The sequence below is a fragment of the Sipha flava genome, unplaced genomic scaffold (assembly GCF_003268045.1).
Source record: "Sipha flava isolate LNK unplaced genomic scaffold, YSA_version1 122_pilon_pilon, whole genome shotgun sequence".
Taxonomy (NCBI): domain Eukaryota; kingdom Metazoa; phylum Arthropoda; class Insecta; order Hemiptera; family Aphididae; genus Sipha; species Sipha flava.
Window position 1 is genome coordinate 1,276,461 of NW_020271748.1, and position 16,522 is coordinate 1,292,982.

The 16,522-nt window shown below is 23.7% G+C and overlaps 3 protein-coding genes across 7 annotated transcripts in view; 2 read left to right on the top strand and 1 right to left on the bottom strand.

The window, feature by feature from the left end:
- LOC112694071 (CAP-Gly domain-containing linker protein 1) overlaps positions 1 to 8,651 on the top strand; it is a 33,494-nt gene extending 24,843 nt beyond the window's left edge. For all 4 annotated transcript variants that reach the window (XM_025569421.1, XM_025569418.1, XM_025569419.1 and 1 more), the window contains 11 exons: positions 915 to 1,055; positions 1,124 to 5,289; positions 5,402 to 5,527; positions 5,832 to 5,922; positions 6,123 to 6,195; positions 6,261 to 6,375; positions 6,580 to 6,688; positions 6,769 to 6,925; positions 7,019 to 7,154; positions 8,252 to 8,439; positions 8,552 to 8,651. In XM_025569421.1, coding sequence (XP_025425206.1) covers positions 915 to 1,055; positions 1,124 to 5,289; positions 5,402 to 5,527; positions 5,832 to 5,922; positions 6,123 to 6,195; positions 6,261 to 6,375; positions 6,580 to 6,688; positions 6,769 to 6,925; positions 7,019 to 7,154; positions 8,252 to 8,439; positions 8,552 to 8,598 — 5,349 coding nt within the window. In that variant the 3' untranslated portion in view covers positions 8,599 to 8,651. The remainder of the gene's footprint in view (positions 1 to 914; positions 1,056 to 1,123; positions 5,290 to 5,401; positions 5,528 to 5,831; positions 5,923 to 6,122; positions 6,196 to 6,260; positions 6,376 to 6,579; positions 6,689 to 6,768; positions 6,926 to 7,018; positions 7,155 to 8,251; positions 8,440 to 8,551) is intronic.
- Positions 8,652 to 9,743: 1,092 nt separating this feature from the next.
- LOC112694069 (solute carrier family 25 member 44) lies at positions 9,744 to 14,532 on the bottom strand. 2 transcript variants are annotated; one of them, XM_025569416.1, is made up of 6 exons: positions 14,373 to 14,532; positions 14,108 to 14,295; positions 13,583 to 13,875; positions 11,232 to 11,418; positions 10,203 to 10,330; positions 9,744 to 10,072 (listed from the first exon to the last, which is right to left on the bottom strand). In XM_025569416.1, the coding sequence occupies exons 2-6, from the start codon at positions 14,289 to 14,291 to the stop codon at positions 9,881 to 9,883; spliced, it is 984 nt and encodes a 327-aa protein (XP_025425201.1). In that variant the 5' UTR covers positions 14,292 to 14,295; positions 14,373 to 14,532; the 3' UTR covers positions 9,744 to 9,880. The 2 variants fall into 2 exon arrangements, with proteins under 2 accessions (XP_025425201.1, XP_025425199.1); XM_025569414.1 differs by lacking the exon at positions 14,373 to 14,532 and having other exon boundaries at positions 14,108 to 14,366.
- A 163-nt stretch (positions 14,533 to 14,695) lies between these two features.
- Positions 14,696 to 15,706, top strand: LOC112694070 (exosome complex component RRP46). Its single transcript, XM_025569417.1, has 5 exons — positions 14,696 to 14,860; positions 14,921 to 15,034; positions 15,110 to 15,231; positions 15,288 to 15,428; positions 15,489 to 15,706. The coding sequence occupies exons 1-5, from the start codon at positions 14,788 to 14,790 to the stop codon at positions 15,672 to 15,674; spliced, it is 636 nt and encodes a 211-aa protein (XP_025425202.1). The 5' UTR covers positions 14,696 to 14,787; the 3' UTR covers positions 15,675 to 15,706.
- Positions 15,707 to 16,522: the final 816 nt, after the last annotated feature.

The following is a 16,522-nucleotide window of genomic DNA, read 5'->3' on the forward strand; positions in this document are numbered from 1 at the left end:
ATAAATAGTGATTTTAATTTAAATAAAACTTAAATAAATTCAGAAATGTTTTACTATATTCTAATATTTCTTGGCATATTTTTTTTGTAAAATTAACTTTTTCTAGTAATTGCTTATATGTATAGATTACATTATACTCTATTCAAGTTATCCAACTATACTTAATTATAAATTATTTCCTTGGCATCATCAGTTCATAGTTTGCAAGTGCTATTAATTTTTATTGATTTTACTTATAAAATATTTGAAGATCATTCAAATTCACAATACTTTTAGAGCTTTATATCTATTGTACTATAATATTAATTAATAAATATAAAATATCCACTTAATTTTTCTATTTACATTTTCAGTTGAATGGAATTCATACAAAATCAAATGTAATGATAAAATATTATAACTTTTAAAAATAAAAATATGGATATATAAAATATTATGATAAATTAAATAGAAACAACATTGAGACTCTAATAAAGTAATAAAACATTTAATTAATGTTAAAAATTTAAACTTTAATATCTATAATAGCTAATCATTACCAAATTAACTCTAAAAATAAATAAAATATAAATTAATGTACAGTAAATGATCTGCCTGACTTATTTGTCTGATAGTGAAGTTTCATTGTAAACATAAATCTCCTTAGCTATAGTTTCATTAAATATAGGTGTTAAATTTTGAAAATGCTGCCATTGTTTCTCAATTATTATAATAAATATTTAATTTATTTATAATAATTCTAATAAATTATTATTTTGAAAAATATTTAGTGTATTTAATAAAATAAAATAAATAATTTTAATGCTTGTGTATTATTATCAGAATATTGTAATAATTATTTGTATAAAATATAATACATTTTGCCTTGAATATTCAAATACTTTTTTAATAAAAAAGAAAAAATTGAATTGCAGCAAGTCAAAATATCAGATTTAGATCGATTGAAATTACAATTAACTCAAATGAAAAAGGAAAATGAACTTCTTCGTTCGCAAGTTACTAAAGCAGCAAATCAAGCAGATGTTGCTGAAAAAAAATTGGAAGAAATATTAAAAGTAAATTTTTACACTAAACATATTTTATCTTTATGTTGTTAATTATTTTATTTATCATATTTTTAAAGGTTCAAGTTGATAAGTCATCTGAAACTCAAATTAATAATATAAATCTGCTAAAACAACAATTAAATATTATGCAGAAACAAATGGACGAAGAAAAAGAAAAAGTTCAAAATTTGCAGTTCACCAATGAAGAACAGAATGTTGTCAATATTGAACTACAAAATAAAAACACTGAACTTTTGATAAAGATTAAAGAACTAAAATATGACTTAGACAAAGAAAGAAATTTAACTAAAGATGTTGAAAAAGAGACAATGAAAATTTTTGAAAAGGAAGAAGAATTATGTAGAATAAAAGAGGAGTTGGAATCTCTTAAAAAAGTAATTGATAATAATGAAGATGAATTGCAAAAATCTGTGTCCAACTTAAGTTCAGAAGTAGTTGACAAAGAAACACATTTAAACATTTTACGTCAAACATTGAATGAAAATTCTCAAACACATGATCGCTTATTAAAGGAAGCTAATGAGAAATTATTTGCTACTACAGAACACTTAAATAAAGTAATTGAAGAAAAAGATAAAAAAATTGAACAAAATCAAGAGATGATCGACCAATTAAATGAAGGTATTAAATGTTTAAGTGCATTGAAGAATGAAGAACATGATGATACTGTGAACAATCTAAAAAATGAGCTATCAAAATTAAAGGATGAATATAAAGTAATTATTGATAAGCATGAACAAGAACTTGCTAGTAAATTGGAAAATAAAAATCGTCAAATTGAACAGCTCCAAAAAAACCATACTGATATAATGTGTTTAAATGATTCTGAAAAAAATATTATTGAAAAATTAAAACTTAATTTACATACAACTACTGAAGAACTAAAAGAATTGAAAGCCAAACAATTGATTTATAATAAAGAAGCTTTTGAAAAAATTCTTAAGCAACCAATGCAGTTGGCTTTAATTAATATTGAAGAATTATCAAAAGATTTTAATAAATCATTAATACTAAAAAATAAACAAATTGAAATTTGTAACATAACATTAATGAAAATTAAAACACAGATAATTAAGTCTAAATCTCAGTTAGAAACAACTTTTAATAATAAAGTAAAAGAAAAAGATGATGAAATAAAAAATTTGTCAGTAAAATTAAATGCCATTTCTGAAAATTTTGAACAACTTGAAAAAGTTTATCAAAACGTAAACATAGAATTAAAATCAGCATTACAATCAGTAAAAGACAAAACAACTTTACTAGCAGAATTAAAAAAAAAATATGATGATTTGGAATCTGTACAGGAATTAAATAGAAATGAATTAGAAAAAGAACTTACTACCAAACTGAAAATTATAAATGATGAATTTGTATGTCTTAAGTCTGAAAAATCTATGTTGGAAGAAAAATATGAAAGTTATGTGAAAGAAATGGAGAAAATAATAGAAGATAAGGATAATAAATTAATACAAGATAATATTTTAATAGAAAATCTTAATATATCTTTGAAAGAATTAACTATATCAAAACAAAATGAATTGGATATTATTAATAAAAAAGTATTGCAGTTAGAAGAAGATAAAAAACAAATATTAAAACACCAACAATTAGAACTAACCACAAAAGATGAACTAATAAATAGTTTAACCAATAAACTTGAACAAACATTAACTGAAAAACAAAAACAGGATATTAATAATGCCAATTTGCAGTCTGAATTAATAAATGAAACTACTAATTATCAATTTACTATAAAAGAATTACAAGATAAGATTAATCAATTAGATGAGAAAATAACATCAAATGAAGAAATATTTAAAAAAGAATTGGAATCAAAAAATTTCGAAAAAGAATCAATTAAATTAGAGAATTCAGATCTTATTAAAAAATTAAATTTGTTAGAAAATTCAAAATTAAATCTTGAGGAAAAATTGGCTTTAAATGAAGTATGCATGCAGGATATTCAAAATTTAAACCTATTAATTAATGAAAAGGATAAAATAATTGGTGATAATCAAATAAAAATCAAAGAGTTAGATCATCTAATTCTGCAGACTAAAAACAGATATGATGCTATTTTAAAGAAGAAAGAAGAAGAAATTAAAGAATTATTAAAAATTGGAGATGAAAAGTTATCACTAGAAGAGAAAACTAAGATTATATTAGATGAAAAAGACAAAGAACATTCTAAACTTAAGGTAAAAATTGAAGACTTAGAAAGTATGAAAAAAACTTTTGAGAAACAACTAGAGGCAAGTGAATTGCGTGAACAGGATTTAAATAAATTAAATGAAATAATCCGAGAAAAAATCAAAATTATCGAAGAAAAAAATTTAAAAATTGAACATTTGAATAATTTAATCTTGCAAACCAAAACCAAATATGACACCCAATTACAAGAAAAAGATCATATCAATGAACTATTGAAAACTAATGAAGAGAAATTGAATTTGGAAAAAAAACGAGATGAAGCTATATTAGCTGAAAAAAATAAGGAAATTTCACTTTTTGTTGAGAAATTAAATACTTTGGAAAATATTAAGTTAAATTTGGATGAACAAATAAAAATAAGCGAAAAACAAGACCATGAGATCACAGAATTGAAAAAAGATGTAGAAAACAAGACTAAAGCAATTGAGGATAGTAATTTAAAGATTGAACTATTAAATAATATTATTGTAGAGACTAAAACCGACTTAGAAATGAAAGTGAAAGAAAGAGAAAAAAAAATTAAGGAGCTTGAGAAAATAGGAGAAGACAAATTAATAAAGGAAAAAATAGGATATGAAACTTGTCTGACTGAAAAAAATATAGAAATTGAAATATTGAAAAATCGATTACAAGAATTTGTAGAAAATAATACTGAAAATGAATTAATGTTAAAACTAGAATCTGCTAATGAAGAATTAAACAAGGAGAGAGTTCGGGTAGCTAATTTGGAAGTATTAAAAAAAGAGTTGGAAAAAACAGTATCAGAACATAAAACTGCATTTGAACAATTAGAATTGTCAAAAAAAGATATGATCAAAACTATAGAAGAACAAAATATTCTGAATGCTGAGCTTAAGGCAAAAAATAAGATTGAATCAGATCAATTAGATGTTGAAAAATTAGAGATTCAAAAACAAATCAATGAGCTAAAAAATAAATGTTCTGTATTACAGTCAGCTTTTGATGATAAGAATAATGAAATTGAACATATTAAAAAAAATGTACTTATGGAATTAAAAAAAGTAGTTGAAGACAAAACAAAAATTATAGATGATAAAAATTCAAAAATCGATCAGTTGAGTAATACAATTATGTTGTCTGAAGTAGAATTTAGCACCAAATTGAAAGAAAAAGAAAACAATATTGTGGACAGAATAAAAATTACAGAAGACAAATTTATTAAAGAAAAATTAATATTGGAAAATAATACTCAAATTTTATTGGATGAGAAAGATAAAGAAATTTCACTATTTGTTGAGAAACTAAATACTTTGGAAAATATTAAGTTAAATTTGGATGAACAAATAAAAATAAGCGAAAAACAAGACCATGAGATCACAGAATTGAAAAAAGATGTAGAAAATAAGACTAAAGCAATCGAGGATAGTAATTTAAAGATTGAACTATTAAATAATATTATTTTAGAGACTAAAACTGACTTAGAAATGAAAGTGAAAGAAAGAGAAAAAAAAATTAAGGAGCTTGAAAAAATAGGAGAAGATAAATTAATAAAGGAAAAGATAGGATATGAAACTTGTCTGACTGAAAAAAATACAGAAATTGAAATATTGAAAAATCAATTACAAGAATTTGTAGAAAATAATACTGAAAAAGAATTAATGTTAAAACTAGAATCTGCTAATGAAGAATTAAACAAAGAGAGAGTTCGGGTAGCTAATTTGGAAGTATTAAAAAAAGAGTTGGAAAAAACAGTATCAGAACATAAAACTGCATTTGAACAATTAGAATTGTCAAAAAAAGATATGATCAAAACTATAGAAGAACAAAATATTCTTAATGCTGAGCTTAAGGCGAAAAATAAGATTGAATCAGATCAATTAGATGGTGAAAAATTAAAAATTCAAAAACAAATCAATGAGCTAAAGAATGAATGTTCTGTATTACAATCTACATTAGGTAAAAAAAATCTTGAAATAGAACAGCTTAAATCCCAAAATTTGGAATCTGTTAATGGTGACAGTAAAGAATTAAACCGATTAAAAGCCTTGCTGTAAGTAATAATATTAAAATTTTAATTTTACATTTATTTACTTCAAAAATTAATAATTTCTATAACACATGTGATAATTCATTATAATATCCATTTCATTTTTTTTATTTAGTGAAAAAGATCGCAGTACCCAATCCCATTTAGAATTTCGTATACAAGAGCTAACAGATGAAAATCATTATTTGAATGAACGTATTGAAGGCAATAGAAATCTACTTCAGAGAAATCATAATGATAAGTGAGTTAATGAAGTTTAATATTTCTGAGGGTGTAGTTTTGTGGTTAGGTTAATCACATTATAGGTTAGCAGTTGGGGTTAAATGTAAAATGATAGCTCAAAACTTGGCACTGGTGGTCTAACTTTCCAAGTGAGGCTATCATCTTAAGAGAAACTCTTATATATAACTAACACTTATAAATGAACTATGCCAACAAGAGTTACATCTAATTGAACTTATACGGGGGCTGATTGCCTAAGTTACCAAAACCTCTTTCAAAAAAAAAAAAATTTCACATAATTATTTTTTTAATTTGTTTAACAGTCAAGAAAAATATAACTTAGAAAAAAAATATGAAGAAACCTATAGTTTGTTAAAAATTAAAGAAAATCAAATTTTAGTACTACAAACAGAGGTTAGTATGTATAATATTTCTTTATTAATGAAATATTCTGTTTATCAAAACATAGATAAAATAGTTTAATATTTCTAAATTATATATTATAATTTTACTAGATAATATTAATCTTTAGAAATTATGTGCACTATTTATTTATATGTATAAAAAATAATAAAATTAACTAAACTGTTAATTTGTTATTATATTTCAATTAGTTAAATTCTTGGAAGTTAAAGGATATGGAGAAATGTAAGAATAATATTATTCAAGACAAACCTGATAAAAGTGGTAATAATATGTTAAATAATTTATTTGTTTCTACTAACAATTTTTTGACCAAATCTTCTTTGTAGATGTTCATTTATTAGCAGAAAAAAACGAAGAAATTAAAATATTGAATTCTATTATATTAGGATTACATAAAAAATTATCGGCAGTCATGGAAACTGATGTTTCTGAATTTGAAATGTATGTTTAAGTATTGTATATATTTCTATATTTAATTGTGCAAATTAGTAAATTTCTGGTTCTAGTAAAATATTTCTTATATTTTTGAAACATAACTTCCCCTTCATTAATACCGATTTTTTTATTATTAAGTATATTATACTATTTAAAATATGGTGGTATTACAAATATAGTTTTTTTGTTATTTTTTTTTTTTAATATTAGTGAGAAAAATCCAAATGGTGTTTCAAAAGAAGATTATCAAAAACTATACAAAGCAACAAAAAATAATGTCAAACTTAAGGAATGTGAAAATCTATCATTAAAGCAAGAGGTTAATTTAAATAAAATTAATACATATTTATTGTAATACTAAACACTTATGTATTTTTAGTAAATAATTTAAAATTTTAGATTTACAAACTTAAAACTGAAAATGAACGTTATTCTGAGTTTAAAACGAAATGTGAAAGTTTAGAAAATGATAAAAAAGTTCTTCAAAGGTTGGTGGTTAATTATGAATCCTCTCAACCTGCTAAAGTCAAAAATGAAAAAACAGATGATAAATCTGGTTAGTTTTTAATAATAATAAAAAAGTAAAAATTATTTTTAACTTATTGAAAACATGTTAATTATATCTTTCATTTTCAATATGCATGTTCAGAAACTGAAAAAATACTGGAAGAAAAAGATTGGCAAATAAACTTGTTGAACAACATAATCGCTGGTCTGCATACTAAGGTGTCAGAAAACAAATTTAAAATTGAGGCACTAGAAAAACAAATTTTGGATTGTGGATTGTAAGTATCTGTAAATTTCCAATTAATTCTTATTAGGATAATCTACATTTTTCAGTTTTTATTTAAAATTAAAAAATAAATAGATCTTTTGCTCATGTGCTTGATTACATGTTTTAGATCTTTAAGTATTAAAATAAGGTCTTGATTATGTTAAAGTATAATTTGTATTATAGTGATTTTAATCTAATAAAAATATTATCTAATTTGTATCTGAAACATATTTAATATAATGGGCTGTTAAATATACAACAAATTTCATGTGCATTATTTTAGATTTTAAATTTAATGATATCTAAAAACTGTCTTTTTAAATCTCATTATATAAAAGTCTATAAAAATATCAAATAGTTACATAGTTTGCCTTGCTTTAACTATTAAAATAAGTTTTATTGCATTTTATGATTTAAAATAGTGCAAACATTTATTTTCTCTGATCTGTTTAAAATAAAAATGAAATTATTGTTTAAAAAAATTATCACCGTTTTTAAATACATTTCAATTATATTATTAAATATTTATAGTATACTATAGTAAAAAATATGCAATTATTCGAAAATAATTACTTTCATTAACTCTGGGTCTCATAATAAGAAATAAAAAACCATTTATTTTATTTTTTTATTAATATAGATTTTGTAATATTTAATAATATTTGGTAATATTGGCTTTGGTAACTAGAAAAAAAAAATCCAATATAAACCACAAATATGTGTAATTGAATGACTTAATTTTATTAAAATATGTATTGTAAACTTAGGCGCTGCCAGAAATTTCGTCAGGGGGTGCATCATACATATGATTATATGATATATACATATCATACATACATATACGCTGATTTGAGTTAAATACATAGGAATATTTTTTTAAATTATATGACAGTACAAAATGATTTCCTTTTTTTTTTCCTAATGTCTACAAAATAATGCAGGTTAGGTTAGAAAGTACTAGAAAATCCAATTATGATAATAATAGCCTCTATAATAAATTTTTTTATTAAATCCAAGGGTATGCAAGTGCGCTCCATTACTCCCCTCTCATGGCACCATGACTGTAAATATTATATTATAAAATATAGTTGTTGAAATTACTTTCAGAGATCAAAACAAAAAAGTACGCTTAAGGACTACTCGACTTTATTGTGAACAATGTGAAATATTTGATTCTCATGACAATGAAGATTGCCCCGAAAAGCCAAAATCTCCTGAAGTGCAAAGGAAACGAAGAGTAGTTAATGATGGTTCAAATAAAACTGCTGAAGAACCATTTTGTGTTTGCTGTGATAGTAAGTTATTTTCAAGATATCAAATTATTGTTTGAATATGTATTTTTATTCATGTTATAGTGTTTATTTCTGAAGTATGATTAAATAAGTATAATTATTGTCTTCTTTTTAGTGTTTGGACATACAGCTGACGAGTGTGATAGTTCATTAACATTTTAATGTGTTTCAATTTGAATCCTATCACTAAATATTTAATACTATTATTAAAATAGTTATTTAGAAAATTTGTATTATTATTTATTATAATTATGTAATTGCTATTTATTCATCACTATTTTTTTTTTTTTATTGATTTAGAATAAATATTCAGTAAGACTGATTTAAAATACATTATTAAATTAACTTATATTTTGATTAATTTATAAGTATACTTAATTTATTTATTATCTGTTAGATTTTCTATATGTGATATAAATTTTTTTAGAGTAAGTTTAAAATTGTTTAACCATGTATTAATTATAAAACTGTTAATTTTGTAAAAATATTTGTTAGTAAAACATTTTTTTTTTATTGTGGCTTTACTGAGGGTGTACCCAAAAACATTTGGTAGAGAGGTCAATATTTTAAACCGTGGTGCAATCGTCAATATCTATATCCATGGTTAGTAAGCTTATCAGTCTATAGCTATCCGGATTTGTTTTGATGTTGTTATCTTCCAGTTGAGTGGAAAATGTCCAACACTTAACAAAAAATTTAATTAAATATTCATAAAAACAAGTCTTCTGCCATGAAGTTAGTAATGCGATCGTAACCTGGGGGTCTATTCAGAAACGTACAAAAAAGATCCATATATGAACACATATTCACACGATTCGTTTTGGAGTACCAACAAATAATGGTGTTCACAAAACCTATACATTCGTATATGAATCCACGTTCCCTATATTATCCTCATGAAAATAACATTCACATGACGAACAGCGGCAATATTAAAAATTATTGGTTTTCCAACAAAAATAATATGGAAAACTATTTGAAATATATAAATAATATAGACATTAACATTATGTTATTAATATGATTATAATGATTTGTAATAATTTGATTTTGGACAACATATTTTTTACAATACTAGTACCAAGTAGGAAATAATATCTGTTATAACCAACATCAATAATTGTAATTTTTAATGAGCATAAACTTGTATAATTGTCCAAAATTTAGGTGATACAAATATGAAAATACTTTAAGATTATAGAAGCAAAATAAATTCAGTTGCATTTCAATGGCGATATATTTTTAGAACAATACAATATATTTATTAACATAGAAATAACACAACTACTGGTTACAAATAAAAATAATTGAAAACTATATGTCATAATTTATTTGTATAGTAGCATAAACGTAAACATAACAAATGTGAATCAATAATATAAGAAGTCATCAAGTGGTTTATTAAAAAAAAAATTCTTATCGGAATATTCTTATTTGATCCATATTACCATCGCACCTGATCTTTATACTCTTGAAGTACACTGACTCTCTTGATACTCTCATAACCTAAGATAATTGTAAAACTAAAACAAATTGACTGGACTAATCTAGCAGAAAGTCCTTTAGTGAACATCAACACGCCTTCCTCTTTCCAAAGGACATTAAATGTCTGAATGATAGAATTAGTTCTTTGAACCTAGAAATTAATTTAAAACTATTTATAAATACTTTTATAAAATATAATAACATTTTGTTTGAAAAAATGCTAAAAGCTAATTTCAGTAATAGTGAAAACGCAGTTTATAATTTTTCTTGTCTATATTTACTTGTAAACGAGCTCTAATTGTGTCCATTGGATTAGTGATTAATGTTGTAGTAAATCCAGCCAAAACTCCCGATATACTTTGCAAAAATAAAAGTGAAGTATTTACTGGACATTTTTTCTCAAGTTGTTCTAAATGTGAACAAATAAACACGAAATATAATTGCATTATTCATTGACTACTTCAATTTAGGTCCAACTGATATTATTCAAATTCATTAATTTAATCCTATTTAAAAAAAAAAAGAAAAAGTTTTTCAATTAATTTATATATTTAAAATTGAAATCTTAATCAAAAATAAAAATTACATTACTGTTGAATTAAAATATAAAAACTTTCAGTTTGAAAAAACAAGAACTAAACTAACTTTTGCTTATAATTAAAACTATGCAAAACAAACTAATATAAGTACATAAAACAAATAAGCACCATGATATGGAGTTTTAAAAATATATATTTTCTGTACCTTAAATATTTATAATTATTAAAATTAAATAAAAATCTTCAAAAAAATTAATTGTATAGTTATAACTGACGTATCCCTAAGAGTAATATAATTAAAAATAATTATTAAATAAAAAAAAAGTCTGGTAATAAAAATGAATATATTGATGTAGTATTTATGGGAATAATGAGTATTAAAGGTCAATAATTTTAAGATTCTCTAAGACAAACAAGAATTCAGTCAGAACAAGAAGTCAGTCCAAAACCTGACAAACTGACCAACATATAAATAGTTTACCACTGATAAAATGGATCAAACCCGGTATAGTGTATCTTATTTCATGGGACTAAAATATAATTTTAAGATAGTCCTAATAATGGGATTATGGTATTGTAGTTATCCTGATAATAGGACAGGACCAAATATCAATATATTGATGAAAAAGGCAATAAGATTGTAAGTTAAAGTCTATAAATAGAAAATATTAATCTATTCTGTGGTTTAATATATTTTTGTTTATCAAGAAAATAGTCAGTGGACCTAAGTAGATTAAATAATTGTGTAGTGTAATAAACAGTATTAAATACTTTGAAATATTGTATAAAAACTCCACCATAATGCACTATTGGGTGCATAAGTACAAACTGAAGCAACATATCCTCTATAAAACCCTTTAAAACCATCTTGTTGATATACACATCGAGTAATATCTAATGTGGTGTGAAATTTTGATTTAGAAATATCTAAATGAATTCCAAGTGGACGAAAATATATCTGGAAAAAAAAAACTAAATAAATATTTAATTTAAATTGTAATAAAAAGTCTTATTTCTTCTGAATTCAGAGAAGTATAAATTATTTATAATTGAAAAATAATATATACAGTGTATATACTGTTCAATAATTTAAGTAGAGAAAAAAATATATAGAACTGGAAATTGTATTATATACAGTATATATAGTGATGTGGATATATCAATAGTTATCAGAAGGGGATGACTATGAATGGCCATTCTTGTAGTCTGGTAGAACCAAAATTTAATGCTATGAGAAAGATTAAACACTCCAGAGAAAATACCTTTGGGAAGACCAAGGATACACTGGGAATATGTTATAAAAAAGTATGTAAAACGGAAGGTGCTTCTAACTGAAGGATGGAGACTACATTATCTGATTGAGTGGTATGAGGGCCTAATAAATCCAAGAAGATATAAATTAAAGTCAAAACTAATATTATTAATGTATTTACTAAATATTATGGACAGATGATAATTCAATTATAAGTTGATATAATTATTTTTATAACATATATTATTTATATATTAAAAGTTTAATTAATAAATAATTAAGAAACAACAATAAATAGTTTTTACGTATACAATATATAGAATATAGTTTCATATAAAACCTAAGATTCAAAATACAGTAAAATTCACTGTTTTTCATCTGTCCCATAATTAGTCAATGCAAAAACTACCTATTAAGCACTCAGTTTACTTAAGCACTCGGATAATAAGTTCTTTTGTTCAGCAGATTACTCTAAGGTTCAGTAATTGTGTGAAAATAAAAATAGAAATTTTACTAATTTACGAGTACTTTTAGGTTTTATTTTATTATAATACCTACAGTCTTTTGACAAGTAGATACATATTTCATCGTATTATGAGATTTAAGACAATCAAAGAGAAGATCCAGTATTAACTACAATTACTGCTGGTTTGCAATATCTATCAAAAATTCAAAAACTATTATCCTCTTTAGAGAATGCCAAAGAAATGTTGGGTTATGTAAACAAAATCAAAACTTTCTTGCTGAAACACACTGTCAGAATCTCAAGCAAACAAAAGTAGATCATTTTTTAATATGTAATAAAATAAAATTTGTATTTATTTCTTTTTTATTTAAATTGAATAACAAAAAATACACTTAATTATAATTTATAAATGTCATACCTATTAAATTATGTTCAATAATAAAAAATAAAAAGTTTATTAATTTTTTTTCTATACTCGCATAAGATGCTTTCCTACTTAAGACGCTCTAGTGATCTAGTCCCTTAAAGAGCTTCTTAAGTAAGTTATACTGTAGTTGATATTATATATAACTTTATAAATAATTGATAACAATACTAATATTGTAGTTTAATCATAGATTTTCACTATAAATTAATTAATTTTAAAATATAAATAAAAATAATATTGATCATGATTAAATCAACAGTTTAAATAATTCGGTTGTGTATATAAATATTACATAGATTATTTTAATTTATGGTCAATATATTAGTCAAACTCAAAATAAGTAGATAATGTTTTAAAACATTTAAATAATTATATAATTGCTTTAAAATGTAAATTTCACGAGCAAATTGATACATAAAATTTGGAACTTTAAACTTAAAAATATTAATACCAAGATTACCATTTTACTTATTTTAATAATGTAAAATTAAAGGTCAAAAGTACATTATATCTAAAGTGGGGACTTAAAATAACCAATAAAATTATAATAAAAAAAATGATGGCTTATAGTTAATTATAAATTAGATAACAACATAATTTATTTAATGAATTTCATAATTTTAATATGTATGAAAAGATTTAAAAAATTTTAATTTAGTTAAATAGCATATAATTTTTAATTATATTAGACAAAATAAAAATAAAAAATTGTAAAATAAATAAAAAGCATTTTATAAATATTTTATCATTATTTCAAGAGCATTTAAGAATCAATTAACATTACATTGAATTCTAATGAAAAAATAAGAATAATAAGAAGTATTTCAATATATATATAAAATACTACCCATGAGTATCAACATATTTAACAGAATAGTTATTTATAAAATAATACATATATGTTTTTATTACTGTAGGTCAATTGCATATATTATACACTTAAAGATACTAAAATAAATTTTGATCTAAAGACTTACAATTTTATTCTTCTCTCCATTGTTAGTTGACAAACCGAGCATCATCAAATGTTGACTAACTACGTCAAAAGGTACAATTATTGTTTGACCAAAAACAGATGCTACACCTCCAGCGACCATTGATCTAATTTCAGGCCATTGTTGTAAGTATGGAGCTGTCATATGTCTAGTTTGTTCATATGCACCAATATAGGCTGCACCTGATAAAACTTGAGCAGAACTTACCCAAAAACCACGATAAAGTCCTGACATACCTTCTGTATGATAAATACGATTAGCTGCATCCAGTAATCCTAAAAAAGAAAAATTAAATATAAAATGAAGAATTATTAGTTTAAATTTTAAAATAAATTAAAACTAGATAAAAAAATTATTAAAAATCAATAGCTAACCAATTTATTTAAATAAATATGAATTAATTCATTTTTTAATTAATAAAAATTAAAAAAAAATTATTACTAATTGTTTTTTATAAATCTATGAAGTATCTATATTTATATATCTAAGATGTAATTGATTTATTACCTTTATACATTTCTCCATGTTTTTGAATTTGAAGTCTTGTTTTGATTAATGTCAGCGGATAAAGAGAACAACGTACACAAAATGAACTTAACATACTTAAAGGTAAAAATTTAGTTTTATCCATCATATCCCATTCAATTGTTGAGATATGTACTTTTGACAATCCTTTATTAGTTTCTGTCATTATTCTGAGAGATAATATTGATTAAATTAATATATTTACTGTAAGATAATATTGAGCAACTAAGGAAATGTTAAAACATACTTTTGAAAAAAAAAAAAAGTTTAATAGTAATTTAATGTCTAAATGTTTAATAGTATGTACATTAAAAAATGAAATTTAAAAATATTTAAAGACAATTGCCTTTGTATCAACATTGTAAAATGATTAAATGTGATTACAATAATTCAAATGCAGTTAGTATATCAAACAAAAAAATTGACAATTGACAATTTATTTTTGACTTACGAACAAAACTATCTTATCGTTAAAAATTATATTTTATCAATATGAACCATACAATAGGTCCATCAAATGTACCACTGTAACTCACATTTTAGGTTAATATTTATACTCAACCGTTTGGGTATTATTGTTTAAAATAATAAAACTTATTCGAACTTCAAGTGAAAATAATATCTTTTCATCAATAATTTTAAATATATTTAAAAAGAAAAATATGAATGAAGAATTTCTCAAATGCCGATTAGGGTTTATAGGCAATTCCGATGGATCGGCATATGTGTCTCAATGTACCCGCATTTTAAATATTATCTCTTGAGCAGTTCTCTTATTTAGTAAATATTTTTCAGGTAAAACTACAGTGGCTGTGTCAGTTGTTGGACCATTCGAACCCAAGTCTAGCAAATGCTTATATGATCGTGGTACCGTGGATGTAACTTTTAGGAGAAAAACTGGCAGTATTAGTATGAACAAATACATACTTAATATTAGTAAGCATTTTATAATTTATAATCATTTTAGTATTTTCTCTTTTGTAGCTGTTCATGATAAAATGTTGGAAGGAATCATGCAATCAACATGTGAAGAAGCTTTGATTGTTGAACAATATCCAAGGACATCAATCGCTGTTACAGTCCAAGAAATGCAAGACAGAGGAAATGTATGTAGGCTTCATAGTTCAGTAGATAATTTCTTTATACTATTATTTATTTTTAGTTACTAGCGACTTGTTTGAATGCTTCTTGCTTGGCATTAATGGACTCTGGTATTAGTATGCACCATTTGTTTGCAGCAATCAGTTGTGCAATCACCGATTCGGAAGAAATTATTCTCAATCCAGATGAATTACAAATAAATGTACGAACAGTGGAATTTAATAAACTAGGCTTAATAATAAAATAATTGTTTCTTTTTCAGTCATCAGTTGCTTATTTTACTTTAGTGTTTTCTTCTTCTGAATCCAGACAGTTATTAACATCACACACTACTGGAAAATTTTCACATTCAATATATTTACAATGTATGGACAAATGCTTTGCAGCTACTAGAGAAGTATTCAGTTTTTATGAAAATATGATTAAAAAACAACTAATTTATTGTTAAAATATCATTCTAATAAATATATACATGTACAATAGACCTATATATCTATATATGTCATACTTATAATTGTATTAAAATATGAGTTGGAAAAAGACAAGTTTTTTTAAAAAAAAAAAACCAATATTTTATTATTTAAAACACGGTTTTTGTTTTAAAATATTTACATATTTATTATTTTTTTTTTGTGCTGTTTAAACAATTTTAAACAATTAAAATCATATTTAATAGATGAAGTTGAAAAAAGTCAATCTAATTAATAATTTATATTGAGATATTTTGATTAAACACGATTGTAGGATAGTTATTTTCCGTTTGCCGTTTAATAAAAGTAATTAATTTTACTACTTATAACTAAGTACTTTCTATTTTTGAATTATATTTGGTGGAAATAAAATGGTATATGATTCATTAATACGTAGTTAATCATGTCATTTAGAAGTTATTTATTAAAAAAAAAAAAGTAAATAAAACTAAAAGTGATATGAAATCAAAATGTATTGAGTGCAAAATATGTCATTTGGTGATTTTCGGGTTAGTTGCCCGAACGAACACTCATGTCTACGAAATATGACGTCCGTGAAGTTGGCCCCCCCCCACTTTGTCCTATCGAATTCAAACCTTCACCAATATTTTGGAACTAATTTGGAACTATTTGGAACCAACTTTTTATAATTTGGAACTTCACCCTTTTCTCGAAATAAGAGATTTTCGGTTGGGGGGGCCAACTTCACGCAGCCCCCCACTTTGTCCTATCGACTTCAAACCTTTACTAATATTTTGGAACTAATTTGGAACTATTTGGAACCAAGTTTTCAGAATTTGGAACTTCACCCTTTTCCCGTAAAAAA